The sequence below is a fragment of the Polychytrium aggregatum genome, assembly GCF_025602895.1.
Source record: "Polychytrium aggregatum strain JEL109 chromosome Unknown BJ171scaffold_7, whole genome shotgun sequence".
In the NCBI taxonomy this organism is placed as follows: Eukaryota; Fungi; Chytridiomycota; class Chytridiomycetes; order Polychytriales; genus Polychytrium; species Polychytrium aggregatum.
In genome coordinates, this window is record NW_026516209.1 from 85,634 (window position 1) to 104,649 (window position 19,016).

Sequence of the window (19,016 nt, forward strand, 5' to 3'; positions counted from 1 at the left end):
TCTCGCTCCTCGCCACCCCGACGCGAAAAAATCGACTTTGCGTCGCCTTCCCGTCATCAAAGCGCCGTCGACTTGCCGACCCATTCCACCGACCCATACATCCCGCATCCGCTCGCTCATTCCTGCTGCCGCTCCTTCGCCCTCTCACCCCTTTCCCGTCTGCCCTTTGCATCCAGTGTATGTCGAGTGCCTTGGCTCTGCGCACTGGCCTGATTCGATCTTGTTCCTGGTCCCGATCTCGCTGCGTCCTCCTCCGTCTCGTCCTCCTCCGTCAGTTCCGATCATCGGCCCCAGCCTCCCTTCCCTACATTCCGCGCCCTCACCCGCCCTGCTCGCCCATCTCCATCGCCCGTGCCCATCTCTCCCAGCAGGACCTGCGCCTCTCCTCCTCCACCATCAACACCATGTCCGCACAGCTTCTCAATGGCAAGGCCCTTGCCGAGTAAGAATTGCATCCGCCAGATCCGGGGCTTGCAATTGCATCCATGATCCTGCATGGAATCGTCCTTGTGCTCTCATTGTAATTGAACCGTGGACTTCAATTGGGGTCAGCTCGCATCCGCCCGTCGCTCATACTCCCGATCCCTCTCGCCTCGGTCGCATAGAACCATCCACCTCAAGCTGCGACAGCAAGTCGAGCAGCTCAAGACTGTCTACGATGGCTTTGAGCCGCATCTGGCCATCGTCCAGGTCGGCGACCGCGAAGACTCGTCCGTCTATGTCCGCATGAAGCAGCAAGCCGGAGCCAAGGTCGGTGTAGCGTCATTCGCTGGGTCTATCTGCGATCAGGAGCAGAGCGTCCGTCATCGGTGCTTTCTGCTCTGGTTTCAGGCCCATTGATCCGCGAGCTTTCTGACCGTCAACACCCCTTGCCTTCATCACACTCTTCTCTTATCGCCTTGCTTCCCCGACTGCAACCGATCCTTCAACAATCCAGATCGGTATCCGTGTCACTCACCACAAGCTGCCCGAGACGACGACCCAGTACCAGCTCATGCAGGCCGTCCAGACCCTCAACAACGATCATGCCGTCCACGGCATCATTGTCCAGCTCCCGCTTCCCAAGGACCTCGACGAACAGGCCGTCACCGACGCCATTGACATCCGCAAGGATGTGGACGGGTGCGTGTCTACTCATCCGGGCTTCTGGATATGAGACCTGGTTCAGTTAGTGTTGTCTCGACTCAGACCACCTCATATCGTGAACTTCCCCATCTATACCTGCATCTCGGGTCTTGGAGCATCATTCATGCTCCATCCAATATCCCACGACACTGGCCGCCACTGATCCGCCACCATCGACCCTAGATTCCATTCCCTGAACATTGGCCAGCTCGCCAAGAAGGACAACGAGCCCCTCTTCATTCCTTGCACACCCAAGGGCTGCATGGAGCTGCTCAAGGTCACCAGTACGTCACACCCATCGTACCGATTGCACCCGGTTGCATCCGGATGCATCTCTTTTGTTCAGGCCAGTCTTGTTCCCCTCGGGCATGTCCATGGCGGTCTGTGTATGGATTCTGACAGCCGGCGTCGTGCAACTCCCAGACACCAGCCTCGCAGGCAAGAAGGCCGTTGTTGTCGGTCGCAGCAACATCGTTGGCATGCCTGTTGCCCAGCTGCTTCAGGGGGCCGATGCGACCGTCACGCTGTGCCACTCCAAGACCCAGAACCTGGCCGAAATCGTAAGCTCGTGGATTCTCGATGTGTGCTGAGCTGGGATTGCCAAGCGAGCCCACATCCGCCGCGCAGATCTCGCTCAGAGAGAGCCAGCATGCATGTCGATTTCATGCATGGTCATCCTCACACACGGCCATCCACGCACACGTTCGCTGCTACTCCAACAGGTCAAGACCGCCGACATCATCATTGCTGCCGTCGGCAAGCCCCAGCTCATCCAGGGATCGTGGGTCAAGCCCGGAGCCATCGTCATTGACGTTGGCACCAACGCCGTCCCCGACAGCACCAAAAAGTCTGGCATTCGCTGGGTCGGCGATGTCAACTTTGAGGAGGCCTCGCAGGTTGCCTCGTGGATCACCCCCGTCCCCGGCGGTGTCGGTCCCATGACCGTCGCCATGCTCCTGGAGAACACCGTCGAGAGTTCCAAGCGGTTCCTCAAGGGCTTCCACGTCAAGACCGAGTACCTGCCCCTGAATCTCGTGCGACCCGTCCCCAGGTGTGCATTCTGCAGCACAAAGCAGCGGTGATAGCGACAGATCCCTTGACCCAGAAGCTCAGGTTGTTTCGCAGGATGGAGACCTGGCACCGAGTTGGTGCGTCTGTGGGCGGAGTGCTGAGATTGCGTCATCAACCACTAATGTACCGCTCTCCAGTGACATCGATATCGCCATGGCTCAGAAGCCCAAGCTGATCCGCCAGGTTGCCCAAGAGCTGGGTCTCTTTGAAACCGAGGTACGTTGTGCCTTGCACCCCGGTTGGCGACTTGATTGTTGCATCTACAGATACCACCTCCATCCTTCCCTTTCTCCCTGCCTTTCTCCCTGCCTTTCTCCCTCCCTTTCTCCCGTGCGCTAACCGTCCATTTACTCACCGTCGCCCACGACACATCCATCGCGCAGTACGAGCAATATGGCTTGTTCAAGGGCAAGGTGTGCCTCGAGGTCATGGACCGCCTCAAGCACCTCCGAAACGGCAAATACGTTGTCGTCACTGGGTAAGCTTCGTGTGCGAACTCTCCCGACCACGATCCACATCTTGGTGGCATCATACTGACAAGTGGCGCCTTTGTCGCTCCACCTTTGCAAAGCATCACCCCCACTCCCCTCGGCGAGGGCAAGTCCACCACCTCCATCGGCCTGGTGCAGGCCCTTGGTGCTCACCTCAAGAAGCGCGCCTTTGCCTGTGTGCGCCAGCCCTCTCAGGGCCCTACCTTTGGTATCAAGGGCGGTGCTGCCGGCGGCGGCTACTCTCAGGTCATCCCCATGGACGAGTTCAACCTGCACTTGACTGGCGACATCCACGCCGTCACTGCTGCCAACAACCTGCTCGCTGCTGCCATCGACGCCCGCATGTTCCACGAATCGACGCAGACGGACGCTGCACTGTTTGATCGCCTGTGCCCTGCCAAGAAGGGTGTGCGCAAGTTCTCTCCCGTCATGCTTGGCCGTCTGCAGGTCAGTAGAATCGCCGGCAGCCATGTGGCGACCCGAGTGGCAGCTTGTGCTCACCTGACGCATGCGACTGAAACGGGTACCTTCGCCATATCGTTCCTGTTGTGGCCTCGCCATCCAGCGCCTCGGCATCGACAAGACCAACCCCGACGACCTGACCCCCGAAGAAAAGTCCCGCTTCGCCCGCCTCGACATCGACGTCGAGACCATCACCTGGCAGCGCGTCGTCGACACCAACGACCGTTTCCTGAGAAAGATCACCGTCGGCCAGGGCGAGCAGGAGCAGGGTCGTGTCCGTCAGACAGGCTTTGACATTGCCGTCGCCTCTGAGGTCATGGCCGTCCTGGCTCTGACCACTAGCCTCAGGGATATGCGTGAGCGGTAAGTGTCTCGCGACGATGTCGATGCTGCGCTCACCTTTCATCGAGCCGGACCCGTCACCATTCCATCAAGCATCACATGGAGCACTCCAGGAAACTAACGCCACGCGGACCTTGCATCCACCACCGTCAGTCTCGGACGCATGGTCGTCGCCAGCAACAAGCGGGGCGAGCCCATCACCTGTGACGACATTGGATGCGGCGGTGCTCTGACGGTCCTGATGAAGGACGCCATCAAGCCCAACCTGATGCAGACCCTCGAAGGCACCCCCGTCTTTGTCCACGCCGGTCCCTTTGCCAACATTGCCCACGGCAACAGCAGCATCATCGCTGACCGCATTGCCCTCAAGCTGACCGGAACCGAACCCACCTCCACCAACCACGACGAAGAAGCCGGCTATGTCGTCACCGAGGCCGGCTTTGGCGCCGACATTGGCATGGAAAAGTTCTTTGACATCAAGTGCCGCTACTCGGGCCTCGTTCCAGACTGCGTTGTCCTTGTTGCTACGGTCAAGGCCCTGAAGATGCACGGCGGCGGCCCCGATGTTGTTGCGGGCAAGCCCCTGCCCGAGGAGTACCTCAACGAGAACCTTCCCCTGCTCGAGAAGGGCTGTGAAAACATGGCCAAGCACATCCAGAACGCCAAGAAGTTTGGCATGCCTGTCGTTGTTGCCATCAATCGCTTCAGGTAAGCGCCCGGACAGCAGGGCCGGCAGAGCTGCGCGACCCAAATGCACCTGAAGACAATCTCGTCCTTAGATTGCGTAAGCGTCTGACCCTCAGCCTCGCTCATTCGTGCCAACAGCACCGATACTGATGCCGAGATGGAGGTTGTCCGCCGCAAGGCTCTCGAGGCCGGTGCCTTTGACTCGGTTGCCTGCAGCCACTGGGCTGACGGTGGTGCTGGTGCCGTTGATCTTGCCGAGGCTGTGGTCAAGGCCAGCGCCTCCGAGAAGGAGTTCAAGTTCCTCTATGATCTGGATCTCGGCATCGAGGAGAAGATTGCCACGATCGCCAGAGAGATGTATGGTGCCGATGGCATCGAGCTCAGCGAGGCTGCCCGGAAGAAGATTGAGACCTACACCGCTCAGGCAAGTCCCTCCCCTGCTTCCCTGCCTCCCTGCTTCCCCCGTTGTTCAGCCCACGCATAATTTGATCATCGTTTCCCTGCCGGGTGATGCAACCTGCACTAACGAATACGCATCGCTTCGTGCACTTGCCGCAATCACAGGGTTTCGCCAACCTTCCCATCTGCATGGCCAAGACCCATCTCAGTCTCTCGCACGACCCCAAGCTCAAGGGTGTGCCCTCGGGATTCACCGTCCCTGTCCGTGACATCCGTGCCTCCGTTGGTGCGGGCTTCCTGTATCCTCTGCTGGGCACCATGCAGACCATGCCGGGTCTGTCGACTGTAAGTTGGATGGCGCAGCTCAGACGGACAGCGCATGCGAGTGTATGCTGGGAGAGTCAACTGGCCTCAAAAGACGACCGACCCCTCCCCCGCTAACTCGGGCTCGTTTCTCTCCGTTCGTTCTCCGCAGCGCCCGTGCTTCTTCGACGTCGACATCGACCTCGAGACTGGCCGTGTCCACGGTCTGTTCTAAACCTCCCCGCTTCCTTTCGCTGCGAGCATGACGACCTGTGGTGGCCGCCACCGCACATACTTTGCAAATATAGCTTGTTGCTCCCTCCCGCCCATTCACGAAGAGCCCGCTGATTGCATTGTATCATACGCATCGGAGCGGCTCGTCAACGGCAGGCCATCAGCCCGCTGCTGCTGCTGTTGCTGTTGATCATCTGCAGGCTCACCTTGAGCGACATGTTCTTGGAATACTGGTGCCGATGCGGGTCCCGCTCAGACATTCATGGCGCGGCGGGCCAGTGCTGGGTTTGAAGTGTCGGGTCCTGTCTTCCACGTCCCCTCTTTCCCGTTGTTCCGCATCGATCGCCGCACTTTCCCGGCCAGACCCGGACGATATCGCCAGCACACCCTCTCCAGCCCGAATACAAGGTCGGTTGCCTTGCCGCCAACTATATCCAGCTACACCCTCTCTCACATTCTTGCTGCATCCAGCACCGACACGCACTGCCCGGGCTTTTGCATCCATGCAGTCGCAGTCGCAGATGGAGAGAATCTGGGCGAGCCGACTCGTCAGCCAGTGCTCAATCAAGCAGATGAACATGGCATCGCTGCGGATGATGTCATGGGGCGGCGTCTGCAATCGTCACTCACTGCTCCAAACCATCACGCATCTGGCCGTCCCGGTCGCCCTGCATCTGCCTCGCTTGGCTCGCTCGCCCCGTTGCCGACAGAAGCACCCATCCGCTTGGCCATTTATCCATCCCTCCTCGCCTTTCTTCCCGTGCAGACACTGCTCAAAGCCCGACCCGCCGCCGCCCTCGACTGCTATTGAACCCACGGCACAGGCCAGCACCCACTCGCTAGCGCAGTCATGTCTGAGGATCCGTTCTTTGCTGTCAAGGAGTGAGTGTCGCTCAAGCTCACACCGCAGAATGGCTTTGCCGATGCCTCCGATCGATCGAGCTCTGGTCTTGAGCGCCCACAACCCACCGTCGGCTGCTCACCATGCCGCCGTTCTCAATTTCGTCCACAGCGAGGTCGAGATGGCAATGGCCAATGCCACACAGCTCTTCCAGAACTGGAATCGGTTACAGCTCTCCGTGAGCTCGTCCACGCCCTTTTCGCAGCCATCGGACGCTTTCCAGCAGCACAGCTCTTCCGACGCCGAGGAGCTGCGATGGACCACAACCGAGATCAAGGGCGCCATCCAGTCGATCGAGCTGGACCTCAAGGACCTGGAGGACACTGTGAAAATCGTGCAGGCGAATCCCGAGCGGTTCAAGCTGGATCCGCGCGAGGTCGTCCAGCGCAAGGACTTTGTCAAGAAGATGAAGAAGACGGTCGAGGTATGTGAGCGAGCGCCGGGCAGCCTTGGCTTATAGCGGGGCAAGAAAGTCTCAACCGACTCGACTCATCCGCGATGATTGAATGCGCCTGGATTTGCAGGAGATGAAGCAGGCTGTCAACAACCCTAGCACCATCAAGCGCACCGAAACGGCTCAGCGCAACACTCTGCTCGCCTCCAAGCCATCACCGGGCGATAAGTCGAGTCCGCAGCTGACGAACCGACAAGGCCCCACCCAGCAGGACTACGAGCGCCGGAACACCCGGTTTATCGAGAACGAGTCACTCAACCAGCAGCAAATCATGAGACACCAGGATCAGCAGCTGGACGGCATTTCGTCGACCATCACGGGCATGCGGGAGGTTGCCACGGTGATCGGCATGGAGCTTGACGATCAAACAAGGTGCGTGTGCGCAATGGCTGCTCCACGGTGCAGATATATCGCCGTTGCTGTTGCATCCGCAGAGCTCTCAGCCAAGACAGTGCGGTCAACAGCAGCGCTCTAACGCCTGCCTTCCGCTCCGCGCCACTCCGCGGCTCAAACTTGTCCCAGACTCATCGAGGATGTCGATGAGCGTGTCGACACGACCTCGGGCAAGCTGAAAGCCGGCATGAAGCGACTGGATAACTTTATCCAGTCCAACTCGAGTACGTTTTTCCGATGCCTGATTTGCACTGGCTTGTATCTCGGGAACGAGCCAAGCAACGCCTGACTTTGCTCATTCATTGACGAGCAGTATTGCTGACTCTACTGCCATGTTTACCCTGTGGTCATGCCCATCCCCTCCGTCCTCCCGCCTGCTCCTTCGCCGCATCAAGACAAGAAGCAGCAGATCACCATATGCATACTGGTGATCATCTTGATCATCGTTTTGGTGTGTGTGATTTCGCTCTAGTCAGAGGGCATCGTTGTCTACTTTATTATCTGCGCGTGGTTGCATCGCTGGCCCCCTGCAATCTCGCGTATTCGTCCTTCTGCGTCGGCACCCTTCCGTCCCGTCGTCCAGACCCCTCTCTTGCGTCGACCGAGATGCAATGAAGCAACAGCATCCAACACACTGCCCAACACTGACCAACACTGACCAGGGCGGATGGGGCGGGTGCGTGGCGGTGCCTGCTGCGCATCTGTGCCAGTATGAAGCCCATCTTGCCATATGCGGAAAATGAATTGCTTTTTTGTTGCTGTCTTTGGGCGAGCCGATCCAGCACCGATCTTCCAGAGGCACTCCAGCAGACGCTCCAGCAGACTCTCCAGCAGACGCTCTCTGAATCGCAGGGGCCTCCAGGACGCTCATCCGCCGCCGCAGCAACAGCACCGTCGGCTGCACAGGACTCACTCCCACTCCGCATCCAGCTCATCTCCTGAATCGCCAATCCAACAGCAGCCATGGGTGGAGAAACTCGAATGCATCCCTACAAGGCCAAGGAGAAGAAGAAGCATCTCAAGACCAAAGAGGAGCTGCTGGCCGAGAACGAGCCCCCCGTCGCACCCGAGGGACGCACCGTCATCGCCCAGTTCATCTCCTCCGACGACGGATCCTCGACTGGCCCGCCCCTGAACCTGCCGGCGAATGTGACTCCGGAGCAGCTCAAGCTGCTGCTGAACGACCTACTGCAGAACGAAGACCCGCTGCCGTACTCGTTCTTTGTAAGCGACAGCGAGATCACGAACGATCTCAACACCGACATCATCGAGGGCAAGAAGTGCTCGACAGAAGAAACCATCACGATTCTGTATCAACCGCAGGCAGTCTTCCGGATCCGCAACGTCACCCGGTGCACATCCTCGCTAACGGGTATGAGGCGACTCTGGGCTGTGCATCGCTTGGAGATGCGGTAGCCGCATCTGCGCCCCGTCTTTCGGAGCATGTGGACGAATTCCACCAGCGGCATGGCTGTGCTCATCGCTCGGGCCCAACTCTGATCGTGTTGTCCTTTATCGCCCCGCTCCGCCCAACTCAATCAATCCAATTCGCAAACAACCGGCGCATCCATTCGATATGTCGACCGTCCCTTCCGCGGCGCTCCCGTGCTCGTTAACGCCTTTCAGGGCACTCCGAGGCCATCCTGTCAGTGTGCTTCAGTCCAGATGGCTCCCAGCTGGCAACAGGATCAGGAGACACCACCGTCCGCATCTGGGATCTCAATACCGAGACCCCGCAGTTCACCCTGACAGGTGCGGTATTCGAACAGTCCGGCACTGGGCCACCTCTGTCGAGAGAGCGGTAGATTCGCCACATACTGACCCCTGACATGCCATGGCACAGGACACAAGAACTGGGTGCAGCACGTCGCATGGGCCCCGGACTCGTCGATGCTTGCGTCGGGCGGAATGGATACATCGGTGAGTCCTCACACGGAGGCCGGTAACATCCGTCGTCCGTCGGGGTGCTCTGCTGCACTCTATGAAATGAACCAAACTGACGAGTAGCCGCATCCCTGCAGATCCGTCTCTGGAACCCCAAAACGGGCAAAGCCATCGGAACAGACCTGAAGGGCCACACAAAACCGATCACAAGCATCGTCTGGGAGCCATACATGAGGTCCGTCCGCCCGTTGTTCCTGCTGCCAGGAGGCGTACCGTGGCTGACTTGTCGCTCTGCTCCTCTCTAGGAGTGCCAACTGCAACCGATTCGCAACGGGCTCGATGGACGGTACCGTTCGTGTCTGGGACGCTGTCCAACGGCGGACGCTGTTCACGCTGTCGCAGCACACCGGCCCGGTGATGTGTGTGAAGTGGGGCGGCGATGGACTGATCTACACCGGCTCGCGCGACAAGACCATCAAAGTTTGGGACTCGGCTGACGTATGTACCTCGCAGCCTCCCGACACACCGGCAGTGCGCCGCTGATGTTGAGCTGTGGATGTTGCTCAAACGGTGTTGGAGTTGATTTACCTGTGCCACTTCCGACCCCCACCACGCTCGAGCTAATGTCGATGCGATGCGGACACTTTGACATCCAGGGCAAGTTGGTTCGATCGCTCGAAGGCCACGCACACTGGGTGAATCACTTGACCCTGAGCACAGACTATGTGCTGCGATCCGGCCCATATGACCACACCGGCAAGATCTTTACGTCGCGGGAAGAAGGTGTGCAGCTGCGAGTCTCTCCAGCGTCCAACACGATGGCGGAGCACCGTTCGCTGTCTCGGCGCCAATCAACTGGGGCTGTTGTAGTATGCTTACCATCCTGTATCTTCTTGGTCGCTGCCAGCTCATCGTGTCGCCATCGAACGATACCACCAGTTCAAGGGCCCCAAACCCGAGCGGCTCGCCAGTGGCTCGGACGATCACACACTCTTTCTGTGGGAGCCGTCGACGACGAAAAAGGCCATCGCACGCATGACGGGCCACCAACAGCTGGTCAACCACCTGAGCTTCTCGCCCGACGGCCGGATGATTGCCAGCGCCTCCTTCGACAAGAGCGTCAAGCTGTGGGACGGCGTCACCGGAAAATTCATCAACACTCTGCGTGGCCACGTCGGCAGCGTCTACCAGACCACCTGGAGCGCCGACAGCCGCATCGTGCTCAGCGGCAGCAAGGACTCGACCCTCAAGTGCTGGGATCTCAAGACACACAAGATCAAGATGGACCTCCCAGGCCATCTCGACGAAGTGTTTTCGGTCGACTGGAGCCCCCGTGGCGACCGTGTGGCCAGCGGCGGAAAGGACAGGATCCTCAAGATGTAAGTAGCAATTCATCAGCGACCCATCGGCTCATGCGGGCTAGTTGTGCTTGGATGCAGCCCCGCTTGCATCCCGGACGTGTCCATACAGCGCACTTACTGAACCACCTGGCTTCATGTCCACAGCTGGCGACAGTAGCAAGGATGCCGATCAAGGCAATGTCTCGGACTATCTGCCGAATATATCTTTGGATCTTGCCGACCAAACTGATCGAGAGTGTGCTGGTCAAGGACGCAGCGGTGATGGGCTCGGCGGCGGTAGACCTGCAGGATAGCTCGTCGCGGACTCTGGCGACAGTCGAAGCGATTCACCCATCGCCATTCTGCATGACGCACAAACTTGGCAGCAGGATCAGGGGCACAGGTCTATTGTCTCATGCGGCGGATAGATGTGGCCATGATGGACAGACTGCCCGATTCGCGCTGTCGAGTCTAGTATTCGCGACAGTCCATGTAGATGCCGACCGAGGCATCGTCTTCGAGGCTGAAAACGGGCACAAACGTGGTGGAGCATTCACAACCAACGAATCCTGGCAGCATGCATGGTCAATGCAGCAGAGTGGTGTGAGATTCAGCCGCACCTTCCCTTTGATCTGCCTCCTCCAACCTCGTTTCCAATTCTCCACCAACACCGACTGGCGCAACTGGCGCACGAGCACAATATCTCACCTGCAAAGACATCAGCAGGATCCAGCGAGCACACGTAAAACACGCGCAGGGCGGCGTGGGTGTTGTCGGGCTTGCTTCCAGCTGGGAAGGCCAGCTTGTGCATTTCGGTGATCGCAGCCTTGCACAGCTCAGCCAACGAGACCTGTGGATCGCCGCTCTTGTTTCCTAATTCATCCGTAACAAGATGAGTGCGGCGTCAGCACAACGAAGCAGTCGAGGCACTTGCCTCCAAGGGAGCTGGTTTGGCCGTCTGCGTGCCACAGTTCCACATGCAAGCCTACCATTGCGAATCAGTCCAACGATTGCAGACGTGGTGCCAAGCTGGCGTTGGTGGACACTCCATCCCGTCGGCGTCCCATCGTTGACAGCGCTCGCTGTGTTGGTACGTGCAGATATGTAAATGATCGTCGCAGAGTTAGACCGCGCCAGGAGGATCCCATTCGTTTCGGTGGAGGACGAGACATACCACGGGTATTTGTGTCGGGCTTTGGCAGCTTGCTCCGGATGGTGTCGTCCTTGTCGTGGTCGTCGTCGGAATCGTACTCGGCTGTCCGAAGGAGCTCCGTGGTATCGATATGGCTGATACTCTCGAGACATCGCCCGTATGCGATGTTGGGATTGTGAGCAAAGAGCTGCCACTCGATGTGGGCATTCCGCGGCAGGCGGGTGACGTTGACAAACAGAACGGGCAGCGGAGCGATACCTTCGCGCTGCAGGGTTTCATTCCGTCCCCCACCGACATCGCATCCGAGTGTTGGCAAAGGAACAGGTGAACAGACGATCAGTTCCCGTTTGTCATCGATAAGCACGCATTTCCAGGGAGAGTTGGTCCGCTCACCTCCAGCGTGTGATTCCAGACATCCCGGGCGAATACCAGTGCCGCCTGGCTGACACAGTAGCAGACGCCACCGATCACATTGCGGCGCCATTCCAGCCATGGATGGCTCACGGCAGCAGTGTCGTCCTCGGTCTGCACGAGGTTCAGGACTGCCGAGAGCACCGAGGATACGTTGAGTAGCGAGATCAAGAACTCGGACTGAAGGGTTTCGGTGGTGACTCCAGAATGATATGGGTTCGGCATTGTCATCGAGGCGCCGATGAGAGGAATCTGGCCCGCGAGGATGATCTGGTCCATGATCTGGAAGCATACGGCAAGAGTGGCGGCATTCTTCATAAGTAAACTCGGGATGGTGCCATCGACCGATGAACGACTTCATCCGATGTAATGCCGAGTTGGCTTACCATGGCTGCCTGGCTATAAGGGCTGCAGTCAAACAAGTAAATATCGATGGATTAGGAGCGAGCAACACCAGTGACAGCCCGGATGCCGCCAGCAGCGAGGGATATCGGCAGTGGCCGAGATTGCACTTGCCCTGTGAAGCTGCACACTTACCCAATGTTGGCAGGACTGTGCTCACCCCAATAGCCGAGTATGGGTTAGTGGTGCTTCTTTCCAGGTGCCGACGGGATTGTGTTGTCGGCACGGACACCATTTCAGTGCGACCGACGCAGTCTTTACATGACCGTGTGGTACATTATTGCCGCACAGGCAGCGCCATGCGATTGGATCGGCGGAAATATACTCACGCCCAGTACGAAATGCCTTGGACATGGAGCGTTTCCTTTCTCCTGGAGCCGCCGGGATCACGGAATGCAAGGCAATCGATCTGTGCCAGAATAGGCCTCGGTAACGGGGCTTCGACAGTAACCCTGAATCATTGTTAGCAAACGTAGGTTAGTTCTCGCTTCCAAGTCGAGCACCCTGCGACTCAGCTTTGGCTGTCCAGTTCCTCCCCGAGTCTGGACAGTCCGATGATGGGCGGTCGTACCGTGTCGGGGGATTGATCGTGAAGAATGTGCCGTATACCGAGTTGAGCTTGGCAAAGTCGTCCATATCGCGCACGTAGACATGGATGATCAGGACATCGCCCCACGACATGCCCTGCGCGCCGAGCTTGTCTGCAGGTGTTTGAATTGAGTGCTGTGAGTGCTTGCACACTTTGTCCATGTGTACAACTGAATAGCAGACGCGGCAGGTGGGGATCTCCCTCACCTTGGATGTGATTCATAATGCAGAGTGCCTGCTCCTCGAGACCGCCGACACTCCCCGGGTCAACGGCCAGAGCAGTCACGCCTGAGAGACTGTAGAACGATCCTTGACGACGCTCGCTGATGGGCGGGCCAGTCTTGACGACGAGCTCAGGCCTTTGGGGACCCTCGCTGTCGCTGAGCAGGGCGTCCTGTGACTTGGACAGCTGCATGGCAAGTCGGTTACGCTTTACATCGTGAGATGACGATTCCTTGTGTACCTTTTCGGATCGACACACTCCCATCGCATCTATCGGCGATTTCAGGAACGCCTGTGCGGACTGCCACTTCTCCCCTCATGGCCATCGTCTGATAGCGTGCCGACCAGTACTCAGCTCAGCGCAATCAGTCCACAGGGGCGTCCAAGATACCGCCTTGGCGACCGCGGTTCCACTACTCACCAACTCGGCCGGCAATTCTATCGAAGTTGGAACAGCCCGGATGAGCCGCTGCTTGAGCTCCTCGGACAGCTCGGCCGAATGGCCCTCTTTGTCAACAACATGCGCGGCCTTGATCTTGAGATAAGCGACAATGGCAAGTGCGTCGTCCGAGTGGACAACGACCTCGGTCGAGTCCCTGGCGTTGCCAGAATCACAATCAGTCCAAATTGGACGCAGACGATAAGGCGAATCATCGAGGAACCGTCTCGGGCAACTTACAGGACAATCCGCTTCTTGAACAGGGGACAGTCGAGAGTGAGAGTTTCGTATTCACCGCCCTCGCCACAAATGTGGCAGTCGTAGAGTTGATTCTGGGGGCCATTTGAGTTAGTTCCGTGGGATAGGAGCTGCCAAGCGCTCAGACGGGGGAGGAGCATACGATCCCATCCCGCTCGATTGGGACTCACATACCATTCTGACCAAATGTGGGTGGATTTGCTGAAGGCTCTGCCCCAAGTGCTTCTCGCTCAAACCTGCAATTAGAACGACAAAGCAGCATCAACAGCTGTCCAAGCCGTCGGCGTTTGTCGGGGAAAATAACGAATGCTCCGAGCAAACTGGCATGTGGCAAGATTGATTGGACTACCGGCATCTCACCCATGGCTGCGACTTTGATGATGACGGCATGCAGCCCGCTCTCGATCATCTCCTCCATGAGCTTGGCTTGGTCTCGTCTCCACAGGTACGCCAGGGACGTCAGTCCCAGTCGCTGGCAGCTGGTTGTCCACAGTCACATCGTCAGCCGGGCCTGTCCATCAGCGGATGCTGAAGCAACAGCGATGGATATCTAATAGCGACTCGGCAGCGGGCGGGCTTACACATTCTCGACCCGGACTCGCTGGTAGCTCGACAGGATAGCGCCGACAGCAACAGCTTCGACCTGTGGAACAGCGCTCTGCCGAACGGTCACATCAATCAGTACGCTGTCCCCCAGCCATCGCAGGCAGGAGCAGACAAGATCGACCGAGCCGGTGGTTGTGGGACTGGCATCCTCTCACCTTGACTTCGGAAAGAAGCTCCAGAAGGTCCTCAACCTCATCTTGGTCGTTTGGGACATAGTTTGCGTCCTGGACAACAGACGATCGCTTGATTTCTTTCCGGAACATCGGCAAGCCCATGCAGTCGGCATACAGGCCGATGGCATCGTGGCCGACCGTCTGAAACATGAAGCTGTCCAGCTCGTCTGGTTGGGGTTCGAGAAACAGAGCAAGGGTCAGTCGCCCGGGCGTCCCGAGTGGCAGAGACAGTGTCATATAAGTGAGTGACCCTGCCAGAGTCAAGCAAGAGCAACCGGCAATGGCCCAAGGCAGTCTTTCTCGTCCACAGCCAAAGTCGGTGTCGATGGACGATCCGATCCAACTGCCCAAAAGCCCGGAGCTTGGAGGCCTCGTGAGTCGAGCACAGCGGACGAGAGCAACAGATAGAGTCCTTCACCTTTTCCCTTGTGTTCTGGAGGAAGCAGGTTCGCCAAGGCGACGATCTCATGGCCGTTGGCGACGCAGTGCATCATGTTGAAGCAGCTGTCCTTGCCGCCGCTGACGAGGGCTACGACTTTCATTGCTTGGGTGTGATATGCTGGACTGACAGAGCTGGATGATGGTATGCAACAATGCCTTCCTGGCCCTTTCGTGGTGCTTGTTCTTGACTCGGGATGTGCGGTGCTGCCGAAGCGTCAAAATGCGGCAATCGAGATCGAGATCGAGGTCAGGATCTGGACCAGAATCGGAGTGGGAACGGAGCAAGATGAGGACTGAGCCAGCCGACACTGAACAGACCGACACCATTTCGACGCCGGACTGCTGAGTGCTGACGTGCCCAAGACGACAGTGCTCACAGTGCTCACTCGCAGAGAATTCCCGTTGCGTCGGTAGAAGGCGATTTGTTTTGTCCGAGTCGGGCCGAGGTTTGTCGGGCGATCGAGCTTGCCACCGCGAGTCAGGATCAGCAATGCCAAAGGACGGCGGCCCAGCGATATGCAGCCCAACGAGATGCAGATTCCAATGGTGCCAAAGCCTGGCGGCGATGCGAGGTTGGGCTCTGATGTGATCTCGGGGGTTTCTGTCGGTGGTTGTCAACGGTTCCGGTGCCGATCGGCGATTGTTGCGTCCGTTTGACCATTGTGCACCTCCCAAGGCTGCTATCAATGGCTGTCGTTACCGATGCTCCGCGAGGCGATTGTGTCTGATCCTGCATCGTGCGCTTGCGGCCATTTGACCTGCTGGCGATATCTCCGAGACATCCGTTGTTGGTTCTCGGCGGGCCATGGGCATCAGAACCATCATCGTCATCGTCATCGTCATCGTCATCAGAATCATCTGATATCTGGCTGGACCAGCCGCCATTGAGCCTGGCGCTCCTCTGTTCCCATCTGCCCTCCCAGGATCCGCCAAACGTCCACCATCTGCGAGATTTTGAATTGCACTCCAGACACCGATCCAGTGCAGGCAATGAACCCATACTACAACACAGCCACGGCGCCGGCTTCGGCTTCGGCATATCCGTCGTTCGGATATTCGGCCCCGACAGATTCGTCGTTCAAGCCGACTCAGTATTCCAGCGAGCAGGTTGTCACCGTGGGCCGTTTGCCAGACGTTGATCTCTTCCAGCCCACTCAGGCCCATTCTCGTTGCTGCTCGGAACCTCAATCGTTCTGCCATCCTTCGTATTCGCTCGCGTGGGCTGCAGTTTGACTCCGTTGGGTTGTGGACATCGCACCTTTGCCGTCCGACTCATTGGCTACCCTTTGGTCTGAACCACAGGAAGTCCGGCTCTTCAACAGCAACCCCGAGCGAGAAGCATACGAGAGCATGGCAGATCTCTTCAGCATCATCGTTGCTACCGAGCAGCTCGAGAAGGCATATCTGCGGGACACCGTCAGCACGCAAGAGTACGGATGTCGCTCGAGCTTGCCTCTATTGCTTCGGCTCCGATATGCTGCTCCCTCATTCGGAGGACACAGCATGGCGGCACACCAGAGGATGGGCCAACTGACCGACTGATACCGCTGCTGTGCTCCCAGGTATACTCCGGCTTGCCTGAAGCTCATTAGCCAGTTCAAGACAGCCATCAACGATCCCAGCATTCCGAATCTCGAAGGGTTTCTGCAACAATACAAGGTATCCTGCCAGGGGGGGGGGCTGTCTTGGTTCATGTCCGAGCACTGCCCCGTCTGCATATCCGAACAGACCCTGCCTCTTTTCATTGACTGACTGTGGATGCCCTCGGATCGCATTCCCAGCTGCGGCAATCGTGTCCTCTGGGACTCAAGCGGCTCATGGAAACGGGTGTGCCTGCCACCGTCGAGCATGCCACCACCGAAGCCCCGTCGGCTGCGTCTGTCAAATACAGCGTCGATACCACTCAGGTAACGGGTCGATGATATCACGGCCTCAACCACATGCGCGACGAGATGTCTAATTCCCTCCCGCCGATGCATGCGATGCCACCTTTAAACAGGGATTCATCACGCTCATGGACGCTCTGAAGCTCAACCTCGTGGCTGTCGATCAGATCCACCCGCTGCTGAGCGATCTTGTCCAGAACCTCAACAAAGTCACACATCTGCCTCCCGACTACACTGGCAAGAAGAGGATTGTTCATTGGTATGTTGGGTTGGAGGCGTTTGACAACAGACTCACTGCCGATATCGCTGAAGGGGAGGCCCAGTGGGAAGGAGGGGGGGGGAACTGCAGATTACTGACACCGTCCGCTCGTCTTCAGGCTTATCACGCTGAACAAAATGAAGTATGTGGCAGCTCGTTGGTCGAGCCATGCGGTGGTGCCGGCCGTATGTGCGGTTTCTCTGTCCGGTTACATTCTCACTCGTGCTCACCCACTTGCTTTCCCAGGGCATCGGATACCATCAACGAAGAGCAGACTCGCCAGCTTCTCTTCGACTTGGAGAGGTACGTGCGAGCACCGCGGCATCATGACAGTTGCTGTGTGGGCGGTCGCCGTGGTGCATGTCGCAGCTTGTGCTGGCGGACTCTGCCGATACTGACCAATGATCGGATCTGCGGCTGCGTTTTGATGCATCTCACGGCGGTGATTTTCCACCAGTGCGTATTCCGAGTTCCGATCGGCGCTGTCCAAGTGAGCCGGCGGTGCCATACCGAGAGCCCAAACGCCGCCTGTGAATATCATCTGGAATTCTGCCCATTTGTTGGAATTGGCTGGCTGGTTGGCGATGGATAAGACAACACCTTCCTCCCCAGTGTCTGTCGAGCAAGAAGCCGAACCGCTGCCCACAATCGAGTGCCGGGCTGCTCCTCGCATTTGGTCGAGAGCAGCGGGTTGTGCTCGTTGGCACCGAGGCAGATGCCGAATCGCAAGGCCGTTCGCAACTTGCTGCTACGGCCATCACGATGCTGGAGCATGAAGCCAAACACTCCCCCCCAGCGACACCAGCCCTAAGCACATGAATACACGAGATAATTGTATTCTCAAACAGAAGTGGCTATGAACAGGCGATTCTCATTGCTCAGCAGATACAAGAGAGAGGGAGCACGAGCGGGAGAAGCTTGAATATGGGAGTGGTTGGGAGATCAAGAGATCAAGAGATCAAGAGGCGGTCTTCTCCTTCGTTACAGACTGGCAGGCTTCTCCAGCCAGGGCTTGCCGACACCGCCGGTGCAAACCTGCAGGCCGCGCTGGACACCAGGGCGAGCAGCGATGCGCTCGGCCCAGCGGTTCAGGTTATGGTAGCGACTCACGCCGAGGAACTCGCCGCCAATGACGCCGCTGGGGTGCTTGTAGCCCGATCCGATGCGGAGCATGTTGAACCAAGGGAAGATGGCAAAGTCGGCAATGGTGACCTCATCGCCGACAATGTACTCGCGGTCCTTGAGGTGCTTGTCGAGGACGTCGCAGAGACGCTGGGTCTCCATACCGTAGCGGGCAACGCCGTAGTTGCGAGCCTCGATCTGGTCCTCGGGGGCATAGACAAAGAAGTGGCCAAAGTTGCCGGTCATGGGTCCTGAGCGAGCGGCAAGTGCCGGGAAGAACAAGTTCAATGCCATTGGTCAGAGAGTACAGCAATACCGGGGTGATCACCTCGATCAACCAAGATCAACCAGCCAGGATGAACTGCCTCTTGTTGCTGGTCGCATTCTTACCTTGGCCGCCAATCTGCCAGAACAGCCAGCTGATGACCTCGGTGCGGAGACGAGGGCTGGCCGGCAGGAACTTGCCGTGCTTCTCGGCGAGATAGAGCATGATCGAGGCCGACTCAAAGAGGTTGATGGGCTGGTGGTCGGGGCCATCGAGATCGACGGCGGCGGGGATCTTGGAGTTTGGGTTGATCTGGACAAAGCCCTTGTCGAACTGGCTGCCGCCGAGGGAGACGAAGTGGGCGTCGTACTCGATGCCGAGCTCCTCGAGGATGATGCCGACCTTGGCGCCGTTCGGGGTGCCGAGCGAGTAGAGCTGGAAGGGAGCCGTGCCGACGGGGACTTCCTTGTCGTTGCGGGCGCCGGCCGTCGGGGCGTTGGTCGATGCAAACTTGTTGCCGGCCGTGCGGGCATACAGGTCCTCGATGTGGCTGGGAGGAGTCCAGACCTTGGGGGCAGAGGAGTCGGATGACATGGCGGCAGACAAAGTCTTTGGGCGAGCGATGGGTCGGGCGAGTCGAGAGAGACGAAGTGGACGAGGCGATGGAGCGATCAGACGGCGGGCGACGAGCATGGCTTTATGGGA

The 19,016-nt window shown here is 58.3% G+C and overlaps 6 protein-coding genes across 6 annotated transcripts; 4 read left to right on the plus strand and 2 right to left on the minus strand.

The window, feature by feature from the left end:
- Window positions 1-71: 71 nt before the first annotated feature.
- BJ171DRAFT_492736 (formate--tetrahydrofolate ligase-domain-containing protein) lies at window positions 72-5,208 on the plus strand. The gene is made up of 15 exons (XM_053109835.1): window positions 72-177; window positions 372-442; window positions 606-750; window positions 938-1,122; window positions 1,309-1,409; window positions 1,549-1,685; window positions 1,848-2,176; window positions 2,334-2,412; window positions 2,580-2,674; window positions 2,768-3,134; window positions 3,253-3,512; window positions 3,645-4,199; window positions 4,317-4,602; window positions 4,743-4,922; window positions 5,053-5,208. The coding sequence occupies exons 2-15, from the start codon at window positions 405-407 to the stop codon at window positions 5,113-5,115; spliced, it is 2,820 nt and encodes a 939-aa protein (XP_052969512.1). The 5' UTR covers window positions 72-177; window positions 372-404; the 3' UTR covers window positions 5,116-5,208.
- A 621-nt stretch (window positions 5,209-5,829) lies between these two features.
- BJ171DRAFT_275512 (syntaxin 6, N-terminal-domain-containing protein) lies at window positions 5,830-7,343 on the plus strand. The gene is made up of 5 exons (XM_053106831.1): window positions 5,830-5,996; window positions 6,127-6,439; window positions 6,540-6,841; window positions 6,992-7,086; window positions 7,258-7,343. The coding sequence occupies exons 1-5, from the start codon at window positions 5,965-5,967 to the stop codon at window positions 7,332-7,334; spliced, it is 819 nt and encodes a 272-aa protein (XP_052969513.1). The 5' UTR covers window positions 5,830-5,964; the 3' UTR covers window positions 7,335-7,343.
- Window positions 7,344-7,656: 313 nt separating this feature from the next.
- BJ171DRAFT_275529 (WD40-repeat-containing domain protein) lies at window positions 7,657-10,343 on the plus strand. The gene is made up of 8 exons (XM_053106832.1): window positions 7,657-8,234; window positions 8,489-8,614; window positions 8,706-8,782; window positions 8,884-8,981; window positions 9,052-9,244; window positions 9,403-9,529; window positions 9,654-10,125; window positions 10,252-10,343. Exons 1-8 carry the CDS (start codon window positions 7,826-7,828, stop codon window positions 10,262-10,264), a joined length of 1,515 nt encoding a protein of 504 aa, XP_052969514.1. The 5' UTR covers window positions 7,657-7,825; the 3' UTR covers window positions 10,265-10,343.
- On the minus strand, window positions 10,334-15,101 carry BJ171DRAFT_492743 (uncharacterized protein). The gene is made up of 17 exons (XM_053109836.1): window positions 14,757-15,101; window positions 14,321-14,505; window positions 14,141-14,217; window positions 13,920-14,038; window positions 13,734-13,795; window positions 13,542-13,633; window positions 13,284-13,458; window positions 12,848-13,049; window positions 12,624-12,753; window positions 12,382-12,504; window positions 12,188-12,202; window positions 12,037-12,058; window positions 11,633-11,932; window positions 11,261-11,504; window positions 11,076-11,168; window positions 10,795-10,959; window positions 10,334-10,655 (listed from the first exon to the last, which is right to left on the minus strand). Exons 1-17 carry the CDS (start codon window positions 14,878-14,880, stop codon window positions 10,558-10,560), a joined length of 2,226 nt encoding a protein of 741 aa, XP_052969515.1. The 5' UTR covers window positions 14,881-15,101; the 3' UTR covers window positions 10,334-10,557.
- Window positions 15,102-15,357: 256 nt separating this feature from the next.
- On the plus strand, window positions 15,358-17,757 carry BJ171DRAFT_492744 (VPS28 protein-domain-containing protein). Its single transcript, XM_053109837.1, has 8 exons — window positions 15,358-15,886; window positions 16,082-16,209; window positions 16,342-16,438; window positions 16,561-16,686; window positions 16,779-16,924; window positions 17,043-17,066; window positions 17,171-17,227; window positions 17,382-17,757. Exons 1-8 carry the CDS (start codon window positions 15,770-15,772, stop codon window positions 17,416-17,418), a joined length of 732 nt encoding a protein of 243 aa, XP_052969516.1. The 5' UTR covers window positions 15,358-15,769; the 3' UTR covers window positions 17,419-17,757.
- BJ171DRAFT_456056 (putative glutathione S-transferase) lies at window positions 17,758-18,999 on the minus strand. Its single transcript, XM_053108303.1, has 2 exons — window positions 18,437-18,999; window positions 17,758-18,297 (listed from the first exon to the last, which is right to left on the minus strand). Exons 1-2 carry the CDS (start codon window positions 18,903-18,905, stop codon window positions 17,906-17,908), a joined length of 861 nt encoding a protein of 286 aa, XP_052969517.1. The 5' UTR covers window positions 18,906-18,999; the 3' UTR covers window positions 17,758-17,905.
- Window positions 19,000-19,016: the final 17 nt, after the last annotated feature.

What these genes read in the sequence shown, in the direction of transcription:
- BJ171DRAFT_492736 (XM_053109835.1), top strand. Translation starts at nt 405, where the DNA reads ATGTCCGCACAGCTTCTCAATGGCAAGGCCCTTGCCGA. An exon ending in TCATGCTTGGCCGTCTGCAG is followed by an intron (nt 3,135 to 3,252) that starts GTCAGTAGAATC and finishes CTCGCCATCCAG; the next exon opens with CGCCTCGGCATCGACAAGAC. An exon ending in CTCAGGGATATGCGTGAGCG is followed by an intron (nt 3,513 to 3,644) that starts GTAAGTGTCTCG and finishes CACCACCGTCAG; the next exon opens with TCTCGGACGCATGGTCGTCG.
- BJ171DRAFT_492743 (XM_053109836.1), bottom strand. Translation starts at nt 14,880, where the DNA reads ATGAAAGTCGTAGCCCTCGTCAGCGGCGGCAAGGACAGCTGCTTCAAC. An exon ending in TTCAAGAAGCGGATTGTCCT is followed by an intron (nt 13,459 to 13,541) that starts GTAAGTTGCCCG and finishes TGGCAACGCCAG; the next exon opens with GGACTCGACCGAGGTCGTTG. An exon ending in CTTATAGCCAGGCAGCCATG is followed by an intron (nt 11,933 to 12,036) that starts GTAAGCCAACTC and finishes GTATGCTTCCAG; the next exon opens with ATCATGGACCAGATCATCCT.
- BJ171DRAFT_275512 (XM_053106831.1), top strand. Translation starts at nt 5,965, where the DNA reads ATGTCTGAGGATCCGTTCTTTGCTGTCAAGGA. An exon ending in CCGTTCTTTGCTGTCAAGGA is followed by an intron (nt 5,997 to 6,126) that starts GTGAGTGTCGCT and finishes TTTCGTCCACAG; the next exon opens with CGAGGTCGAGATGGCAATGG. An exon ending in CTTTATCCAGTCCAACTCGA is followed by an intron (nt 7,087 to 7,257) that starts GTACGTTTTTCC and finishes CGCCGCATCAAG; the next exon opens with ACAAGAAGCAGCAGATCACC.
- BJ171DRAFT_492744 (XM_053109837.1), top strand. Translation starts at nt 15,770, where the DNA reads ATGAACCCATACTACAACACAGCCACGGCGCCGGCTTCGGCTTCGGCA. An exon ending in GGTTTCTGCAACAATACAAG is followed by an intron (nt 16,439 to 16,560) that starts GTATCCTGCCAG and finishes TCGCATTCCCAG; the next exon opens with CTGCGGCAATCGTGTCCTCT. An exon ending in CTTCTCTTCGACTTGGAGAG is followed by an intron (nt 17,228 to 17,381) that starts GTACGTGCGAGC and finishes ATTTTCCACCAG; the next exon opens with TGCGTATTCCGAGTTCCGAT.
- BJ171DRAFT_275529 (XM_053106832.1), top strand. Translation starts at nt 7,826, where the DNA reads ATGGGTGGAGAAACTCGAATGCATCCCTACAAGGCCAAGGAGAAGAAG. An exon ending in GTGCACATCCTCGCTAACGG is followed by an intron (nt 8,235 to 8,488) that starts GTATGAGGCGAC and finishes AACGCCTTTCAG; the next exon opens with GGCACTCCGAGGCCATCCTG. An exon ending in AAGTTTGGGACTCGGCTGAC is followed by an intron (nt 9,245 to 9,402) that starts GTATGTACCTCG and finishes TTTGACATCCAG; the next exon opens with GGCAAGTTGGTTCGATCGCT.
- BJ171DRAFT_456056 (XM_053108303.1), bottom strand. Translation starts at nt 18,905, where the DNA reads ATGTCATCCGACTCCTCTGCCCCCAAGGTCTGGACTCCTCCCAGCCAC. An exon ending in CTGGCAGATTGGCGGCCAAG is followed by an intron (nt 18,298 to 18,436) that starts GTAAGAATGCGA and finishes CCGCTCGCTCAG; the next exon opens with GACCCATGACCGGCAACTTT.